This window comes from Carassius gibelio, chromosome A14 (genome assembly GCF_023724105.1).
Source record: "Carassius gibelio isolate Cgi1373 ecotype wild population from Czech Republic chromosome A14, carGib1.2-hapl.c, whole genome shotgun sequence".
Taxonomy (NCBI): Eukaryota; Metazoa; Chordata; class Actinopteri; order Cypriniformes; family Cyprinidae; genus Carassius; species Carassius gibelio.
Window position 1 is genome coordinate 9,961,511 of NC_068384.1, and position 20,173 is coordinate 9,981,683.

The following is a 20,173-nucleotide window of genomic DNA, read 5'->3' on the forward strand; positions in this document are numbered from 1 at the left end:
GGCCTGAGCTACGGATGTGAAGTGCAGGTGGAAGAGCATTGATTTATACCAGCAGGTTTTCCAGGGTTTTATAGGATTGGCTAAATGTCATTACTCTGCTAGTGGCAAGGTGATGAACTGTAATAAACTTTGATGTGGGTGGGCGGGTGTCAGTCACTCGTAAAACTTAGAAGCATGACAGATTTTGAATGAGTGTTTAAAAAGTGTTCCCCAGCTGGCACTTTGTTTGAAATGTGTGCTTTTTATTTTGCTGGTATTAAGTTGTATAGAGACTTCCATTCAGACGTTTGAGATAAGTAAGAATAAAAAATAATAATAAATATACATACATTCATCAAAGAACCCTAAAAAAAAAACATTAAGCACTGTTTTCAGCATTGGCAATTTAAGAAATTATCCTTTAGCAACAAATCAGCATATTATAATGATTCATGAAGGATTATGTGACGCTGAAAACTGGAGTAATAACGGCAGAAAATTCAGTTTAAGGGTTCGAACGTGGAGCTGACAGTCTTCCTCTGTTTAGTTGCTTGTCCTAATCCTCCACCCTTCCTCTCATCCCACACAGAGATCTGATTAATTCATTCTTTCCCTTCTAATCTCACATCAGCTAATGTGTTGCAGTCTCTATCAGCATAGGGGTGTGTTGTTGTGCACATTGAAGGTCAAGTCCCTGCCTCTAATTAATTGCTTTTTGGTAATATTCTCAAGCCAGGGATACAGATAAGCCAGCGTTTAATATTCAAAGAGTCGGTTTATTTTTTACTGTATTAGTGTTGTTATTTCTGTTGCTACTCCACCTTCATGTTTTCGACAAAATGTTCGCATCGATTATTTGGTCTTTCTGGAAGGCTCCATGTGGCTGTTGTCAATTAGTCTTCATTAGGGTACCAGGGTGCGTCTGCTGGACAGACTGCAATGGCACTCAATTGTGTGGCCATCGGGGGAAATCTACAGCGATACTCACCTAGATGAGGGGAAATCGATAGAATATATCATATTAATGGCGTCAGTGCGGAACTCAAGCAGAGACATTTGAAATTGCACATTTTAAAGGACTGTTTGTATCTTTCACACGGTTTTCTTAATTCTTGACACTTTAATTATCCAATTTCTTTCTCTCGCATTGTATTTTTCTCATTTATCTCTTTCCACTTCTTTATTTGTTATATTTAGTTTTACTTCATTTATTGAGCTCCTTATTTGCACAAAGGATATATTTATACCTTTTGTGCATCCGTGTCTTTAACTTTCATTCACCGAATACACAATTGGCTGCATTTGCAATTCGATAAACTCTTTTTGCCTGGACACTAACCAGCTTTGCTTCTCCAAAACATTTTATGGACTTTATACAGGCCAATTTAATGTGCTGCTTGGCCCACTGTTGAATGAGAGTGTGATGCTTGTCTTACCCTGAATGAGATAATGTTAGTCCTCCTCTGAATGGGCTGAATGCTCTTTGTGTTCAGGTGATTAAATTCCAGGGAATTTGTGTCCATGGAGGGGGGACATCATTGTCGTCAATGGTGCATAGCAAGCAGCAGACAAACCTTTTTGCATGTTAATCTCAGAGCTCTGCTTTAGTGTACAAAGGCACAATCTGAATTGGCCCAAATACAAAGAGACACGGAGATCATTTTACCAGCACTTAAGGGAGAAGTATGAACGGCGTAACTGAATTTACACAAAGCCTGGTAATTTGCTGTAAGAGTTATCAGATTTCATATTCAAAATTGCTTGCATGTTTGGATAAAGATGTGAGGATGACTTCATTACAGACTAGAGTGGCTTTCAGTTTTTGAGCCTAGATAAGATCCACGGCAGTCGTCTTTTTTTTTTATAATGATATTTTGTCTAAAAAATATCTTCTTTTGCTGATGATACATAAACATACAATAATACATTACCTATGAACCTTGTGACTAAAGGAGAAAATGGGGTAAAAAAACCCCCATCCAAATGTAACTGAAATCTTTCTAGACAAGGGGTGTTTTTGTTCTGGTTTCGATGGAGTATGAAGAAAACAACAAGCAACAGGCTTTTCTTCAAATGTGTCAGTGTCAATTCAGATTAAATAATCCAGGTGATGTTAATAAGTATAGTGAGACATGAAAGCGTGTCATGCCACCTCTGATACTTCCTCCGCCTCCACACTCTTTCTGAAAAAGGTTTTAGCAGCTGCGGTGGCAGACGAGTCCTCGTCAATGTCTTTAGTAAACGCTGCCTCCCGCGCAGCCTGTCACAGCAGAGGTTACCGCGATCATCCCTGCCGTTCACTAGTGACGCGTCGCCTGTAAACACTGCTCCCCGCTCTCGGCTGGGGGTGGTATGTGTGTGTGTGGATGTGTTTGTGGTTATTAGTGAGTTGGGAACGGGGTTGGTGAGTACAACAAACAAAAGGGGGTGGCATTTTTTCCAGACAGTAGCACAGAGCTGATGAGATATTGGGACAGGGAAAAACTTGTATTAGTATTTGTGGCAATTGATCGATGGTTTCCGTAATATAATTTCCTCATTCGTTCTCCTCTTTGCAAATATTAGAGGTAACAGGCAAGCAGTGACCAATATAAATCCTTTTTTTCCCGCAATCATAATTTGACTTGGGTGTCGGCCCGGAGCTGTAAAGCTCTCTAGCTCAGAGGGCTTTATGGTTGGCATTGGGTAGCTTCTGCGTTTCACTTTACCCTTGTCAGTCTTTGGTGTACATGAGCACAGCCTGTGCAGAAAAGCCATAAAACACCCGGCCCTGGCAGGAGGCAAATTTAGAAACGTAATTCTCATATCAAAACTTAAAGTCAACATGACATTAATAGAGTGGAATATAATCTTTCATCAAAATATAATAACTTGGTTTGCCCTTTTTTTTGGGGGGGGGGGGGTTGCATCACATTATGGATGCTAAATAAGCCAGTTAAAGGTTTCTCGTTAGATTTCAAGTTAATACTTTTGAATGGAAGTGTGTATATCTAAAAATTGAAAGAAAATTGAAAATAATTTGAAAAAATAAGTAAATAATAAATAATCAACTGAAATTTATTCAGTTTTAATATATTTTAATATTTAATTAATTCCTGTGATTACCATTATTCCAGTCATTACTTCAGTCTTCAGTCATGTGATCCAATCATTTTAGCTTCAGCATGTTTTGTTTACAAATGTAATGGCACGAAACACCTGTAATCTTCTCCTCAAGATCATTTCCATGTACAGATCTGTAAAAGATGAATTATTTATAGCCATTACACCGAACATGTTCTGTGAGTTTTTGTGAGCCTGTGTTGATTTGCATGGTCGTAAGTGCATCTGTATCTCACGCTGCCATAAAGGAACTCACCTGCTGCTGGAACCCTGAAACATCTGCTCCCGCTTCATTACAGCCAACTTCCTGTCATACATTTTGAGCATCCTACTTGCTGTCCTCCTCTTTTTCACTCTCTAGTTGTGCTTTGGGTAGCGAGGCTGAGGGGGGGAAAAAGGAAAACTGAATGATAAACAGATCAGCAACAATAGTGTGAAATGCCAGCCCTCATTTGCTTGCACAAAGGAACACGCTTGTGTATTCCCTCTTGTCCTGTGCCGTTTCTGTGTCTCTCCATTGTCTCCGGATCTGAATCAAGCTGTGCTGGATCTCAAGATGCTCAGAAAACCCCGGCAGGCCTTGCCGCCCCAGGAGAACGTGCTCTAAATGAGCATCCTTCAAACACAACATCTTCCATTCCACTACACAAAAAATGCCAGGACACAAGTGGAGGAGTCAAGTCAGACTCCACTTTGAAGCTTCTGTTCCCAGGGCCGTCTATTTGAAACCAAATCACAATTCTCTCAAAGCACTTTACCCCCTGCAACTCCTAGGCCCCCAGCCTCAGCTTAACCAGTGCAAACACGCCAACAGGAGGAGAAGAAACAGACAGATTGATGGTGTGCAGGGCCTCAGAAAATCACAGTTAACCAAGCATTGAGGTTTGCTTCGTCAACAGTTCGCTTGTTGTTACCTCCGTGGATTGTGTGACTCGTTTTGAAGGTGGCGTAGGATATTATGGCTGTATTTTAGTGCAAATGTGGCCTAATCTTTTATGGCATGTGACTAGCAAAAGACTGTAAGTACTTAGGGTTTGATGAAGTAAATGCGAAGAGAAGGCCCTCAGGGTACCTTCAGTTCAACTTACGATAGAGAAGAGTATGTAGTGTATATTTCAGATACTTCCCCCTCCCCTTGGCACTCGGTCTATTGTTTCTATTTGTTGTTTTCTCTTGTTGGTATTTTTATGTAGTCATAGCACAAACACAATTGATATTCCACAAAGAATCTCAAAGAAGAGAAAACAAAGCCCAGTGGGATCAGTGCATCCCTATTGTCAATAGTGTTGTCAAAGGTTTATGAATCTCTGGTAACATACAGCTTGAGATAGTTTGTGTAGGGGGGCAATTAGTGCCGTCTAGCGAAAACTGAAGTTGTCTCTGTTTTGTTTGTATTGGAGCCTCTGAAGTGTTGTGTTTTCCACCCACTATGTCTCTGCTGGCAGACTTTGCGTGTTCCTGGACATCCCTCATTAGCATGTTTTCAGGCGCCAAACAAAATCAGCTATAGTGAACCTTCAGGCTTTGAAATTTCTCCTAAAGTTCTCTTTGAGTCTTTGATTACCGATACATGATAGACTAACAGGAAAGCAGATGAATTGTATTGATCTAGCAGTACATTATTGATCTGCCTAGTCTATATTGTTAGTGCGTGTATGTATAATTTCAATCCTTAAGTAAACTGAGTATGGATAATTCATTCTTACTGTATGTTCTAATGTTGTGATGCTTAATTTCACACAAGCTCTTTTTTATTTGTTTTAAGAAAATAATATAGAATTCTAATACAGGCCAAAGAGAAAAAAACTCCATCAAGAAAAAAGATGCAACACTGGAATGAATAAAGTGATGTGCAGCTTTGTGGATTTCAGGCACTGTTGTTGTGTAGAGAAACCAATGCTTAGAAAGTCGTCTTAAAAATAGTGCCCCGGTGCAGTTAACTTTTGCCCTCTTGCTCAAACTAATTCCTCTGTGGCGATTCAGAATCAACAGAGGGTGGGGTAAATGGGGACACACCATTGCCTAGTGTACCTGTGGGCCTGGACTGCCGTCACTGAGGTTAACTGGTTTTGGTTGCTCAACTCCAGTTGGCATGGCTACCGTCTCCAGGGGTAGCAGACTTCCTCCTGCTCTCGGTCCCCATGAGCCTCAGTTGCTTTGTGTTAAAAGACAACCCCACTTTTGATACTGCCCAACTTGGAGTGGAGCTGAAAACAAAAAGCCAGTAAACACAGTACCAGTGGGACAGGGTTTGTGGTCCTTAGATTTGGCGTGGTTTTTGTGTGTATAGAATATTTTACATGATACAAAGCACAGCAGGCTGGTCGCTGGCAATGATCTTTCACTCTATCCTTGATGAATGATTCTATCTGAAGGCATTAGGTGATCTATTTTTCATGCGAGTCCTGTAGTCGCGCCGCGTAGCTCGAGGTGGCATGGGGTCCTGTGTGCAAGTGCATATTCCTACATCTGAAGTCTGCATGGAGACGAGAGAGGTGGAAAGGAAGATGGTCTTAGAGTGAAGGAAGAAGCACTGGTTGTTGAAAGGTCACACCTGTCATTTCTTAGAAGCTGAGTGGAAGATCACCTGCAGGCCTCTGCATGAAAGACTATAACACTCTTGTCTCACCAATGTAAAAAAAGAGCCCACGCTCATACCTAAACGCGCAAATTCTCTCCCTACAGAGCTGTACTACTAAAGAAAGACAGTGATATTTGCCCCCCTACTCAGCAACAAGCCTTTCTTTGCTATCTTGTAATCTCATAGTAGATAAATGTGTGCAATGTGTATGTAACATAATTTTCCACCCAGCCCTGACATACTTTTACATAGCCAACTCAAATGGACGTTCTATTTAAAGCACTAGTAAATTAACAGCAGTTTGCAGATTTGATGTGGTGGGTGCCTCGTTCGTATCCTTCTTCTCATTTGTTAACAAATCGCCCAGCACCTTAACAAAGAGTTATTGCCTGTTTCCACTTAGCCAGGCAGCTCAGCCTCTCCAAACAAGCACCTCCATCTTATTTCGGCGTGTCCTACTTGAGGAACCGAGCTAAGCCGAGAGCGACACGATGGAGCTCCCCAACCTCGCCGCAAATCCACAGGAGGTCCCAAAGCCACCCGGCACCGGCTGTAGTACAGGCAAATTGCCAAAGCTGAGACAAGTCTCCATTCAACAGGCTAATTAATCTTGCTTTGTAAGAGTAGTCATGCCAGAGCCTCCCCGGGCCAGGCTGCTGATGCAGGCCTTCTGAAGTTTGGAGGCTTCGTTTATGGGCAGTTAAAGATCTTTGCATCTGTTATTAGGTTTGAGCGGGAAGAGTGGCTATGATTAATAGGTATTTCTACTGCTATTGAATGCACAAAGAAGTAAGGTAGAAGCGATTTAATGGTGCGGATGTTGAGGAGAAACAGCTTGTGTTTGTCTAGATCTTAGGCTGAATGAAGCCAAAAACACTGATTAGGACACTGGGCCTTTAGAGAGACGCAGAAAGCCACCCCATCGCTTGCTGTTGCTTGCTGCCTGTGCGGTTCATACTGTCAAAATTGTTCTCTGAGGAGCCTCGGAGGTGATGATGAATATCTGGTCTTTAATAGCTGTTGCGTTTTTTTTTTCTAACTTGACACCTCTTTAACATTTTAAATTGATTTCTCTCTGTGGAAAACAGTAGTGAGACCAAACAAACATGACCCTCTTTGGGTATGCGAGATAAATAGTGCCGTCTACCCCGGCGTAATTAAGGTAGGCTTTAAAGATTTTGTGTGCCACTAGTTTGTGTATGTGGTAATATAAGTTGTTTGTACACACGACTGCAAACGTAGCTTCGATTTCTGTGTGTGAGACAAAGAGCTAAGCATCCAGATTCTAGTAGCTTTATTGGCATGCCTTTTATATTGCCAAACATGAAGTATACATAAACATTTACATACGTATAAACAAATTTGAATTTATTACAATATGAATTTTTAAAAAAAAATGTATTTTTTTTTTAAATCTAATTTATAAAAGAATGATACAGCTTTACAATTCTCTCTCTATAATATAATGTAATGTAATACAATACAATACAATATAATATAATATAATATAATATAATATAATATAATATAATATAATATAAAACTATATCATATATCATATCATATATCATATCATATATCTCATATCATATATCATATCATATCATATCATATCATAGTACGCCACTGCTGGTTGAAGCATCACCTGCTCGGCGGGGGTGTCATTAAGCACTGCTTTTCTCTTCCCTGAGCACTACAGCAGCCAGAAGTCAGGTCAGCGTCTGGGTCTGCATGACGGACACATCTCATCCCAGCAGGAATACCACCTCGGCTGTTAGCAGCTAACTCAAGGGGCCCTGTTTAGCCCTCACTAAAAGTTCCCCAAGTTCACTACAACTACAGCCTTTTCTGTTACTTTTTGTCTCTCTTTGTCTCTTTCTGTCTTTCCTCCATCTCTGCACCAATTCTCTTGGGCACCTTGGCCGCTGTGCTGTCAATTTTTTAGAGATGGACTCTAAACTTAGTTAAAGTCCTACTTCAACTTTGTCTATCAGACTTCCCATTGAATCTGAAATCTGCAGCTTCCACTTATTTGCGGTAAACAAAACATGAGGACTTGGATGGGCCAGTCTGTTTGTTAAGTGTAGATTACACTTCATTTTGACAATCCACAGGAGGAGAAAATAATAAAACATAAGGGGGAGGGAAGGAGAAGACAACATCAGACACCAGTACTCATTTATTTCTTCACTCTTGTCTTTCTACCCAGTAAGGGTGTTTGGGTGCAGCTACCCCTCCACTGTCTGCAAAGGAGCCAGTTCATTAGACCCATATGCTACAATCAATTCAGCAGAGACTCCGGCTGAGCCCAAATGAGATCCGCTGTGATTTGCCTTTTAAATGGGCCTCTTGTTTACGAGTCTGTGACACCGTGTGAATGTACTAAAAAGAGCAGCTTGCCTTGATTGGGCTCTGGTGTCCTTCAGGGTGCTACCAAAGTTACCAGTCAACCTGCCTATATTCTCCTTTATGCTTATTGAATCGGGAAGTCCACACAGACCTTTTAAGACTATGAGCTCGATTGACTGCCCTTTCAATTGATTGACCAAAGGATGGAATAAACACTTCGCTACACCGTGCAGCAGATCACCTTGAAAGCTGTTCTTCCCTACCTATGCACGAAGGAAGCCACATTGGATGATAAATTTAGCAGTAATAGAAATTCGTGTCAGCCCTTTTGTGCTCTAATGCAGAATGTTAGCTCAGTTTGGGTGGTTTTCTCAGGTGTCTTAGTATCTCAGCTGGTCTCCTTCCCAAAAAATGTTTTTGATCTGAAAAAAAACTGACTAAATAAGGTAATTTACTTTAATTTTTTGGTCCATGAAATGCAAGTCAGTGAAGTGTACTGTGGAACTGTACTTAGATTTTTCTTTTAAGGAAATGTTGGCTCCCGAAGAGGCATATGGTTAAATGTTTAAAACAACTTCAGAAATCCTGGACTGTCTCTGTTCTTCGACATCAGTGAATTGCTTTTGTAAACATCTAAAACTGCATTCACAAGCCTGCTTATATTTGAAATCAGCTGATTGATTCTGTAATCTACAGCACATCTTCATCTCACAAGCATCCCCTGAATGCTAGTACTCTTTGATGTGTAATGCGTAGCCGAGTAGAACCGCAGTGATTTTTCTCAGCCAACAGACCGTCTTTAGTATTTGCTTTGCTTTTTTTCTAAGCTTTATGATGGGTGGCAGAGCTTCTAACATTATCTTAATGCTGTTTTCTTGCATTAAGATGCAGGATAGGCAATAACAGACATTTACAAATATTGTTATATGGTCTTTTTGGCTGAGTTGACTCAGTTTCCTGCTCTTCCTTTGTCTCAGTGAGGTAATAGTTAGACAGTGACTCATAGAGTCTACCTGATCCTCAAAGTGACAGTCATCCCTCCTATTTGGTATTAATTAGTTCCTAATTGACAAGGTTGATTAAAATGCATTAAAGCCTGTTTATGAGCTTTAAACATTCCCAGAACCACTGAGCCAATGAGAGCTGGACATGATTAGAGAAAACGGGATAGAAGGGGAAAAAAATTGCTCCCTGCCTCAGACTTGCTCAACCACAGCTAACTGCTTTATGGGAGCTTGTTTTTCCACTGTAAAATTAGAACATTTTAAAAATGTAATACAGAGAAGGGAAAACAATGTCAGTTCTTTGCATAAGTTAAAGCAATATTTTATTTTTAAGCTATTGTCTTAAAACCCTTAACAGTGCGACAATATTTTATTTTCATTTCAGCATAATGTGTTTAAAGCAAGTAATTGTATTTATTTATTTATTTTCTGGAGCGCTGTCTTTGATGTCCAAATATTTTATTAATGTATTCATTTGCCATGCTTATTGAGGCAGCCCTCATCTCCGGAATTTTATTTTATTTATCAGTAAACAGCCTCGAGTTGTTTGGAACAGGTTGGTTTTGTCCTCTCATCTTTCCATGAATTTCAGAGTTGCACAGAGAGGTGTTTAGATATATCTCTGGCTTCAGTAATGTTTTATTGATAGCTTCATATTTTTGGATTAAAAAAATAAATAAAAGCTGTGTTTTTTCCTCAAAATCCATTTAGCATGGGATGAAATGTTTTTAACTTGCTTTCCTCCTCCTCATCCCCTGCCTTATCTTAAGAGGAGGTAAAAAAATGGCCTAATTTCATCTACAAACTCCAGCCTGACTTTGTCCACACTTGACTTGACTTCTAAATCATCTTCTGTGAAGGGCATCTCTTTCAGTAATCTGCTGCCTAAACTGAAAATAAAGCATTGCACTTTCTGCACCGCAGATGTCTCATACAATCAGATCTTTAAGAGAATGTGTTTGCACAATAACTGGTTACCACCTCCAAATACAAATGTAAGAAACGATTTGCTCTTGATACTCAGTTGAGGTAACTGATGTAATTATTTTGCCAACAGATAATAAATTTAAATTTAGATCATTGCAATTTGGTTAGAATAATAATTATTATTTATTTATTTACTAAGACATGCTTATTTTTAACTTTGCTTTTTTCCCAGCCTTCAGCATAGCCTGTGTATTTTGGTAAAGATTCATGATATTAATCAATAAATTGATCAATATTCAGTAAAGCAATAAAGTTCTACACTATTTTGTATAAATATTACAAATAAATCAATAAAAACTATTAAATTAGGCATTTTGAATGCTTGTGAAAACTGACATCAAAATATAATGTGCAGCATGGAATAAATTTATTTTTAATTTGCTAAAATTGAAATGTTAATACATTTTTCATGTTTTGGTATCTACTGATAAATGCTTTTTAATTTATAATATATATTGTCCGTATGTGACTTCCAAAACTTGCTAAATGTCTACAGATATTTATTTTGTACTTCCCTAGATTTTGGGTGTTGAAAATAATTTGCGGACTAATTGTTTTGGTTCAGTAGAAAGCGATCTGGTTATTGTGTATTTAAATTCCGTTTAAAACCCTGGGAATTATAGATTATTTTGTTCTACTCCATGCAAAAAGCTGAACGAGTGCAGCTGTATGGCAGGAATCTTTGTTGTGGTCAGGGCTCTGGACCGGTTCAAGGAACGAAACAAACAAAATTTTGACAGGAACAGAACCAGAAACAGAAACTAAATCGATTTTTATTGTTTCAACAGATTTTAAAATTTGAAATGGCCATTAACCGGTTAATAACTTTATTTTATCGTTCCATTTAATATTTGAAATTTGCTGTCAACCAATCAAGAATTCCAGTAGTACGGCCTATGCAAATGTGACGCTGAAGCCAACGAGTGAAATGTCCGCTCAGCTGTGAACTCGTGATAGGTAAGTCACAATGGCAAAGCACCGCCCTTAAGAGTTTATCTGAGGATAGTGTGAGATGAATTCAACAGATCACATGCACCTGCAGCGCTTCTGTGAAAGGAGAAAAACTGAAAAACTATAGACTTACATAAAAAGGAATATAGGCACATACACTAAATATATTTCACTTAAATCATACTGACAGATTAACGGGAACAGAAGAAAAATGTGCTAAATTATGGTTCATTGTGACATGTTCCAAAGTTTTCGGAAAGGAAAACGAAACCGCAGAGAGTAGTTTTCTATATTTTGCAAAAGCTTTACAGTTTTCATTATTTAGCAAAAGCTTGACAGCTTTGAATAATGTCTTGCTTCTGTATAACCAGCATTGGTATGACCATCGCGCCGACGCCTTATGTGCACATACAACATAATTTTGCTTATTTATTATTATTATTATTTGTTTTTTTTACAATGCAGCAAACATTTTTAAATATCTTAAAAATACTTTTATTTATTTATTTATTTATTTTTTACATTTGGCCAAAATCTAGAAAAGATGATGCTGTATTGGCTGTGACTAAGCGCAGCGGGTTATTGGCTAACGTTAGATCAATATTGTTTCCTTTTCTTTTTGAGTAAAAAAAATGCTGTACTTTATTATTATTATTATTATTATTATTAGGCAAATTATAGGCAAAGAATATTGTTTTAAAAAAATAACATTATTAACTGGTATTTCTTCCACCCGAACCGGTTTCGGAATGGTAATAATATCAGAGGAACGCAGGAACAGAAACGTTAAAATATCAATTCTGCTCTAAGTGAACGGATTGAATTTTTTTTTTCGTTTTCAAGCCCTGGTTGTGGTGTGTGTGTGCTTGTGTGTGTCTTTGTCAGGATCAAACGACGGACAAGACAGTTATGTGTTTATAAAGTCCTGCTAAAGTGAGCAACCACGCGCTTTCAAGGTATTTTCCAAAAAGATTGATACCAGTATTGGGTGATAATATTGCATATTAAGAGATTAATAGCCTATTTTTTGTAGGCCGGTCATTTTTGCTGGAGAACACCACAAGTGTAACAAGGTTGAATAAAATGTTTAACGAAAATTAAAAAATTTTCAGGTGGAAGTTATTATACCCTGTGTAAACAAAGTCAGTAAATCTTAGTCCAATGCGATGACATCAAGTAACATTTTCTGGAGAAAGAATATTCTCTCCGGATCAAAATGACCCGGACACAACCTTAGGGTTAAAAAAACGACACCAGGCTGAACATGTCCTTTTGGCCTCTGTTCTGTTGCTTTGAAAAGCTTTTATTGACCGGTAGGCCAAGAGAAAAAAAAAAAGCCCGTACATCACTAAGTCGTGAGAATGATAAATCAAAACCGGTTTATTGAGGACTGCAGTACAGAGGTTAATGCATACTCTGATCTCAGAAACATTCTAATCTTTTGTCAATTATTTTCCAGCATAATTTGCTTCCTGTTATTTGAGAAAGCACAAGGTCGTTCTATAGAATCTTATAGTGTACAATTTGACTAAATTGCTAAGTTCATGACGTTACAGTTTTTGATTTTTTTTCTGGCCAGACCTTTGCTGACCCTTGGGTAGTCTTGGGTCAGCTGTCCTTCTTTGACCTACCATTCTTTTGCATTCTGCCTGTCTTGGTCCCTGAAGCCTTGGTAAATAAGGGCCTATTAAACTGAATATACAGGGTATTAGAATCTGTGTTTGCATTGGAATGATGGGAGAAAGGCTTTCTAATACTGTAATCTCATCACTCTGTGCCACCTGCTGTTGCATGAAGCCTTTCAGGGATCCTTCTTTTATCAACACGTAGCCGTTACTTTGTTTGCCATCCTCAAATAACTTAACTTCATGCCTGAGACCCGTGTTTCCCCTTCAACAGAGAATTGTGATTCAGTTTTGTAAGTGCTGTGCTTTTGCATTGTTTTTATCTAGGTCTTACTCACCTGCCTGTGCTTTACTATGTGCTTTCAACTTAGTGAGCATCAGTGCTGTAATACGCAGGCGGAGGATGCGAAGTGATTTGCTGTCGGGTGGTTTCCATTTTAAAGTGACACAACACACTGGTAGTGTTGAGTCAGCTAAGTGGTTAAGACCAGGTGAAATGCTGCATGACTGGAGCTCACAGCAGATGCATCCCGGTATCCTAGGTTCAACAGAAATTTGCAGTATCTTTGTCATTTTATCTTGTTCTGTAATTTAAAAGAGTAAAAAACAACAACCTTTATTCAGTGCAATATCTTGTCCCATAGGCATTCAATATAAAGCGCATTACAAGAAGGTTAATCAAAATCTTACAGCATAACCAGTGTAGTCTGTTTCATGATCTTTTATAAACTGGTTATTTTTGTAAATCATAAATATGCAGAGCAACTGGCACAGTGTGATTCATGAACAAATGACTCTTATGAACCAGTGCGTTTTAGTAAATCAGAAATTATATAGTGAGAATAGCATAGTACAATTTAATGATCAAATGACTCTTATGAACCTTTTCATTTTAGTGAAAAATAAAATAAAATAAAACCCCGCTTGATCAGTGTATTATGATTCATGAATGTACAAATACCTATTAATTAACTGGTACGTTTTAGTGAATTATAAATATAGTGTGTCTACCATAGTTCGATTCTTGATTAGATGACTCTTATGAACTCACTTTTTTTAGTGAATCAACTCTTATGAACAAATTATTTTAATACATAGTTAAAACTATAAGATTTTGTGATACGTGTCGTGAAATGATGCAAATACGTACTGAGTGGTTGGTTGTTCATGCAACACATAATACACATTTGTATTACTTATTTATTTTTTATTTTTTATGTATTTGTCTTAGAGCGGAGTCAAAAGCATGAACTGCTCAAACAAATCATGTTGCAGATGCTGCGGTAATTTGCTTAATCTGCCACTCCTTTGTGTTCTTTAAGAAGAGGAAAAGTGCAGCGCTGCATGTCTTGATGGGAAATATCCCAGCGAGTGCAGCTCCCTGGACACATCAAAAGACTTATCACTGAGTAGCAGGGGATGTCCTTAGGGTCTTTCTATGGGTGCTATTGTCCGTGCATCTCAACTGATGCAGCATTCAGCTAACCTTTAACAGAGACTATGGAAACTTCAGAGAGTGGGATGCTTTTTTGTTAAGGTGTGTGTGTTTTCCTTGTGAGCTCCTGTTTTGTAGGTTTTACTATGGAGAATGTGCTGGCTCCCCCTCTGTAAAGCTGTCAGTCATGCAATTATGAACAGTAAATTATGGAATAAAACATTTGCAACCACTTGGTTTGATACGGCTTCATGTGTACTAATTGCAACCATTATATCTGTATTATTTTTCCAAAAGATCAGTGGGGCACTTCAGTAATTTTCATTAATCATGTACAAAGAAGAGGTAATTAAAAACCCCATTATCACCAATCATTTTGGGTGTTTATGGAGGGATCGGAATATTAATATAATTTAATTCACACAAGACATTGAATGCACAAAGGATCATTTCAAGGCCCCGCTGTTTCATAGTGTGCATACCGGCTCTCTCTATGGAGTTTTGGTGTAGTCGTTTTTTGCTGTTTGAGATGTTAAGTCACATCCTGTTATTGTGTGTACACCTGACGGTCATGCTCATGGTTGCATGCTGATGATAACCGCTTCTCTTACTCTGATGGTCCCTTACTGCTGTCACTGAGATATCCGACAAGGTCATGCGAAGTGTGGAAAGAGATAAAGTCATGGGGGTATCGGCAGCAGGTTATCTGTTTACTCCCTATTAAAATGACACTCTCTTAAGAACCATAATTTAATAGAATTATTCCGCTGCGGTGACCTAACACAGAGATAAATTACATCCACAATGTGTGACGCACCGCTATCGCACTTCTCCATCAGCTCGTAATCATGCTCTCTCCGTGGATATCTGACTGCAAACAGATGTGCATCTGCTGATCTAGATCCAGATCTGGACCCAGATTACTCTGGAGCATCCTGTGCACACAGAGCGAGATAATGACATAATTTAGAAATAGAAATAGGAAAGAACAGTGGATTAGCAGTGTTGCAAAAATATTCTACTTCCAAAAAAATGCTTTTGACCTTTCTATTAATCAGATAATCCTGAAAAAAGTGTCAATGTCCCCCTTATAATAAACAGATGTTTGTGCCAGCATGTGGTGCCCAGTGGCTGGTCCCCATGCAGCCTGTCAGTTTGCTGCGGTCTCATTATCAATGGGTGTAGGATGCGTCGGTGCAGGGAAACGCAGCGGGCCTGTCCTCTCCTTTTGCGATAGTTGCACTCACTCACATTAGATCGTGCCAAGGCCGTATCACAGTCAGGAAAAAGCACACAAACACACACATGCACACTCCTAGCCAGCCTGTGTCCCTGTACCACAGTACAATTGACAGGGCCACTGGAGTAATTGTTCCCTGCACTATAGTTTCTGTCAGGAAATGCTGTTATTGACAAATAAGGATTCAATAAGACTCGGAGATGAACACTTTGGGCTTGGTCAGAGGACTGTATTGGTCTTTTCACTGAGCTCTGATTCTCTCTCCTGTCTCAAGTCTATGTGTTTTTCTTCTCTTTATCTCTCCAGCACTCAACCCATCTGCTGGTCAGTCTCTCCTCCTTATCTCTCTCTCTCTCTTTCTCTCTTCCTATGTGCTGAGTGCCCACACACACACCATTCTCCCATGTTCTCTTCAGCCAACAGCAGAAACCCAATTACAGTGAACCAGTGGATGTGGCTGTCTGCATGATTAGTGCGGTCTGGTGTAATGTTGATATCATCCCAACGGATTGAGCTGGCCAGGGTCATTAAGCAGCATATTATGGCCTGTCTTTGGTTTCCAGTGGTAAAGGTCAATGGATAGTGAAACCAGAGTCTTCCTTTCTAGAGTGGGTTAGATTGAGTGTTCTGCTTGTTTTTTTTTTCAAGGAAAGACATGCAGAGAACACTTTCGCCTCTGTTTTTCATCATTTAATTTTTATAGCAAACTTAATCTGCTTCTAATACTCAAAACCCCAAGGATTGACACAACATTTTAGAGTGGTGTTTTTGATGCAATAGGGTGCTGTGCTCAGGCAGGACCTTTGCAATGTGGTTGCTAAGTTGTTCTGGGAAATTTCTAGGCCATTACTATCTCAAAAAATAAATAGATATCTGTTCTGGTTTTTATTGTGTGTGATCAGCCATAAAATGGGAAAAAAAAAATGGTAAAGAAAAGCAATATTGGTGCATCAGGGATGAGTATTAGCCAAAGTATTATATTTTATATTATGGATTTGCATAACCCTTAACAAGAGGAACATGTTATAGAGAACTGCAAAAGTTACAGGTGCCTTTTGCTTTTCAACCCAAGGATATTCTGAATAATATAAAGATACTCATAGTTGCACAGCCATCATGTGGTTCCTCTCATATTGAGACTGAGAGCAGCTCTGCCTGTGGTTCAGTGGATCTGCGATAGCTGTCTGCAGCGGGTCTGGAAAGAGCCAGGGGCAACTAGAGTTACTACAGACAGTAATGAGAGAAGTAATAACCTCTCTCGCGCACACACAGCATTACTTCTATCAGGCAGGTATAAGAATACCAGTCATATCTGGTCTCTTGGATTCCCTCATCTGAACTGTAGAGGCAGATGAAATGAGTGATCTTACGTTGGATTCAGATCAAGACAAATTTAAGTACGAGGACCCGCCTGAGAAGAAAGAGCCGAATCGCTTCAACCTAAACGCCTCAGATGTGTTTGGGGAAAAAGAGTCAGTCTTATCCTCCCTCAGATAGATAGATTGAGAGAGAGAGTGTGAGTGAGTGAAAATGGACTAAGTGAGTTCGCATCAATTCAAAGAGTAGTTAGATCTCACTTTTTTTTAAGAACATGCAAGAAATCTGCAGAGCATAGCTTCTTTTTGAACATCATATTCACACAAATGATGGTACCATGATACACAAGGTCAGTGCAGATTCACAGCTGCCCGTCAACATCAAGGCTGCTTTTATTGCAACAACAACCCGTCATGTCGTTCTAAACCACCGCCTACGTATTACAAACTGCTTAAAACCTGATACTAACACTGATACCTGCTGATCGCACCAGAGTAAATCACTGCGCTGTCTGCTATGTTTTCACGTTCTGCAGACTCAACACGTACAGTGTCTGCCCATTGCAACCCCTGCTTGCCTATAGTAATGGCTCATTTATTTTTCTGTTGCTATATCAACCAGCGCTGCTGCCCGTGTCGGAGTTTCTTCACTACGCCGCGACAGAGCAGAAATAGGACTCCGTCACAAAGATGCCCTGTTTATTCCTCCAAGACTGCCTATTAGTGCAGCTTGCCTGCTGGGGAAGCCACATCCTGGGACGATGACATTAAAGCACATCCGTACATGGGAAGAAACTGCTAATACTCCCTCCGTACTACCCTACATACTTCTCCGTCTACACTAATTCATCCCTGCATCTACACGGGTGACTTTGACAGCCCACCCTGCGCTCCGCCGCCCTCTGCTTTTTCCTCTGCCTCGTTTGGCAGGTTGTTGTTTTCAGAACATACAGATGGAAAACAGCTTCAAAAGAAAGAGAAATACATGGATGACTTGGATAAGAGAAAACACAACTGTGAAAAATCCAAAAAATCTATAAAAATAAAATAAACCCAAGTAAAACGACAAGAATAATAGTAATGTGGTATATAAAAAATGGAAACCCTGGCACACTTTCGATTCTTTTGCCAAAGGGGTGCAGCGGAGGTAACAGATTGAAAATCTTAACTCTTTATGTCTAACGCATGAGAGTAAAGAAAGTAGTCATAAAAACCCAAGAGCTTGGCGGCTTGCTCAGAAATTGATTTAGGTATGCACGAGCATCATGAATAAATCCACCTAGGCCTAGTTGTACAGGTGGAAGAGGATGGGAAGACATCACACCTGTCACTAAATTGATTTGTTCTTAGTATTTGATCTGTTTCCTGTTTATAAGGATTTTTTATTTTATACGCCTGTGCTTGTTTAAAGCCTCTCATCTGTACAAACAATTGAATCACAAAGGAAAGTAGTAATAAGGCAATAGAAATGTAGCATATGTATGTGCAAAGGTTTACTCATAAGTGAGGGATTGTGGGTAGGGCAGTATTACGGTGGGGTATGAGATGTGCACACACTCGGTGAATAGCATAGTTTCCTGTGCATACAGCAACATACAGTACATGAATGGATCAAACACATTTATGGAGAGTAAGTCATTCCCTTCTCATAGTAGTTTTGAGGAACTATATGCTAAATAAATGTACATTTTTTATTAATTTTGAAATATTTAATGTAATATTTATTTATTTTGTTTTCCTTTCATTTGGTACATAATGTTACCAAATCAAAGTAATTTATTTTACATATTAATTCTGGTCATTCTAAAATGAATAGTAACTGAAGATGTTACAGTAATAGGGAATGCTTCGGAGAAATGTTAAGAACCATTTTACAGTGTTTACACACATTGATGATGTTTGTAACTGCTTTCAAATGAGACTTTTCTTTTTTCAGTTTACTGTGTGAAACATTTGATTGGATTCTTTGGATTCTGATTCACAGTCTCTGTGGTTTTAAATCAATTAATCTGTTTTTAATAACTTTTTAATCAAAATAGGGTCACATTTCATTTGAACTTATGTGCAAATGATTGCCGTCGGTCAATTTTTACCATGTTATGAGCCCATTTCACAAAAGCATGCAGTTAATTCATATGGGTTGTTCTTTACAGCTTTACTGATTTAACAGCAGTAACAAATTTACTTTATCTAACACGGTTGTCACTCTTCATAAAAAACAGTGTATGAACACACATTAAATATATTTAGCTCCCCAAAATGACCGACAGCTGTATTCTGCTACAGTTTTGCGAAAATAGCCATTGAGTGCCCAACTCCTGAAGCTCAACAATACCATATCAGCACAAAAATAAAGTGTTTTAATAAGCACTCTTATGCTGCTGTTTTTATATTGTGTGTGGGAGCATTTCCCATTACTGTGTGTAGAATTAGCATGAGGCAGCTCCTGCTGACTAGTCTAGCTGGTAGCACTGTGTCAGTCGCTGCTGTGGGTGGGCAGTCTGCTGATTTAGGGAGGAAGTGAGTCTGCAGTTATGGAGTGTTAGTAATCATTCTCACCTGCTGGAGACTGGGATACAGCTGGGAGCATAGGGGCGCTGCAACATCCGCAAATCGGGTGTTGGTAACTACTTCCCCCTTTTACTGTTTTCTGCCTCTTTACAAATAATGAGGATTCCAATGCTTTTGCTCATTTATTGTCAACATAAGGATGAAGCCGTTAGAAGTCATTGATATCAAGTAGCAGCAGAAAGAGCTCCAGCGATGATCAAGTCTAATACAGATGTTGTAATTAATGTGTGACAGGCTTAACCGGGTGTAAAGCGCAGCGGTGCAGTGGCTGATCCCTTAATGTGTCTTGTTCCCGCAGGGTGGACTGAGGAACAGCAAGCACGAGTGTACTCTCTCGTCACAGGAGTACGTGCACGAGCTGCGCTCAGGCATCTCCGAAGACAAACTGCTCATCTGCCTGGAGTCCCTGCGCGTGTCCTTGACCAGCAACCCCGTCAGGTCAGTCAGTCATTTCTCACAGACTCTGTCCACAGCACTAACCATTCCAGTCTCTCCTTCTGCAACCAGGTTTTGACGAGAAACTTGACACATCAACACTTATTCCAGCCACCTCCAACCACATCCTCGCTGTGAAACGAAAAGTTAAACCTCATTTTTCTGTCTGCACATGGCAATCTTGGTGGATTTCTTTTAGGATACTAATTGGAAATCTGTCAATGAGTCTTTTAACCTTCAGTCTGTATGGATCCCAGTTCTGGTTAAATGAGCATAGCCCATAGTATGGGATGGCTAAATGAGTGTATCCACCAGCCACTTTAAACCCGGCCCTGTCATCTCCTCCTCTCTATCTATTAAGCTCTAATAGATAGGAAATCCTTTTTTTTTAACACTTCAGACAGCCAGCCATTCTCGGAAATGTTAATAAGCACACCAACCACCACTACAAGACCAGACGCCTTCACTTTCAAGTCGTTCCACTAAAGTCTGTATCCTGTTGTTTCCTGTTTGCTTTTTTAAATCTGTTTTAATCATGCCTAATGTAGTACTTAAAATGTAATGTAAGGGAAGTGTATATAAATAATTAGAATTAATT

General features: G+C 39.3%; 1 protein-coding gene across 9 annotated transcripts in view; it reads left to right on the forward strand.

Annotated features, from left to right (window-relative positions):
* The window catches only part of LOC128027467 (protein diaphanous homolog 2), a 375,948-nt gene that overhangs the window by 79,052 nt on the left and 276,723 nt on the right, over nt 1-20,173 (forward strand). For all 9 annotated transcript variants that reach the window (XM_052615104.1, XM_052615108.1, XM_052615109.1 and 6 more), the window contains one exon: nt 19,439-19,578. In XM_052615104.1, coding sequence (XP_052471064.1) covers nt 19,439-19,578 — 140 coding nt within the window. The remainder of the gene's footprint in view (nt 1-19,438; nt 19,579-20,173) is intronic.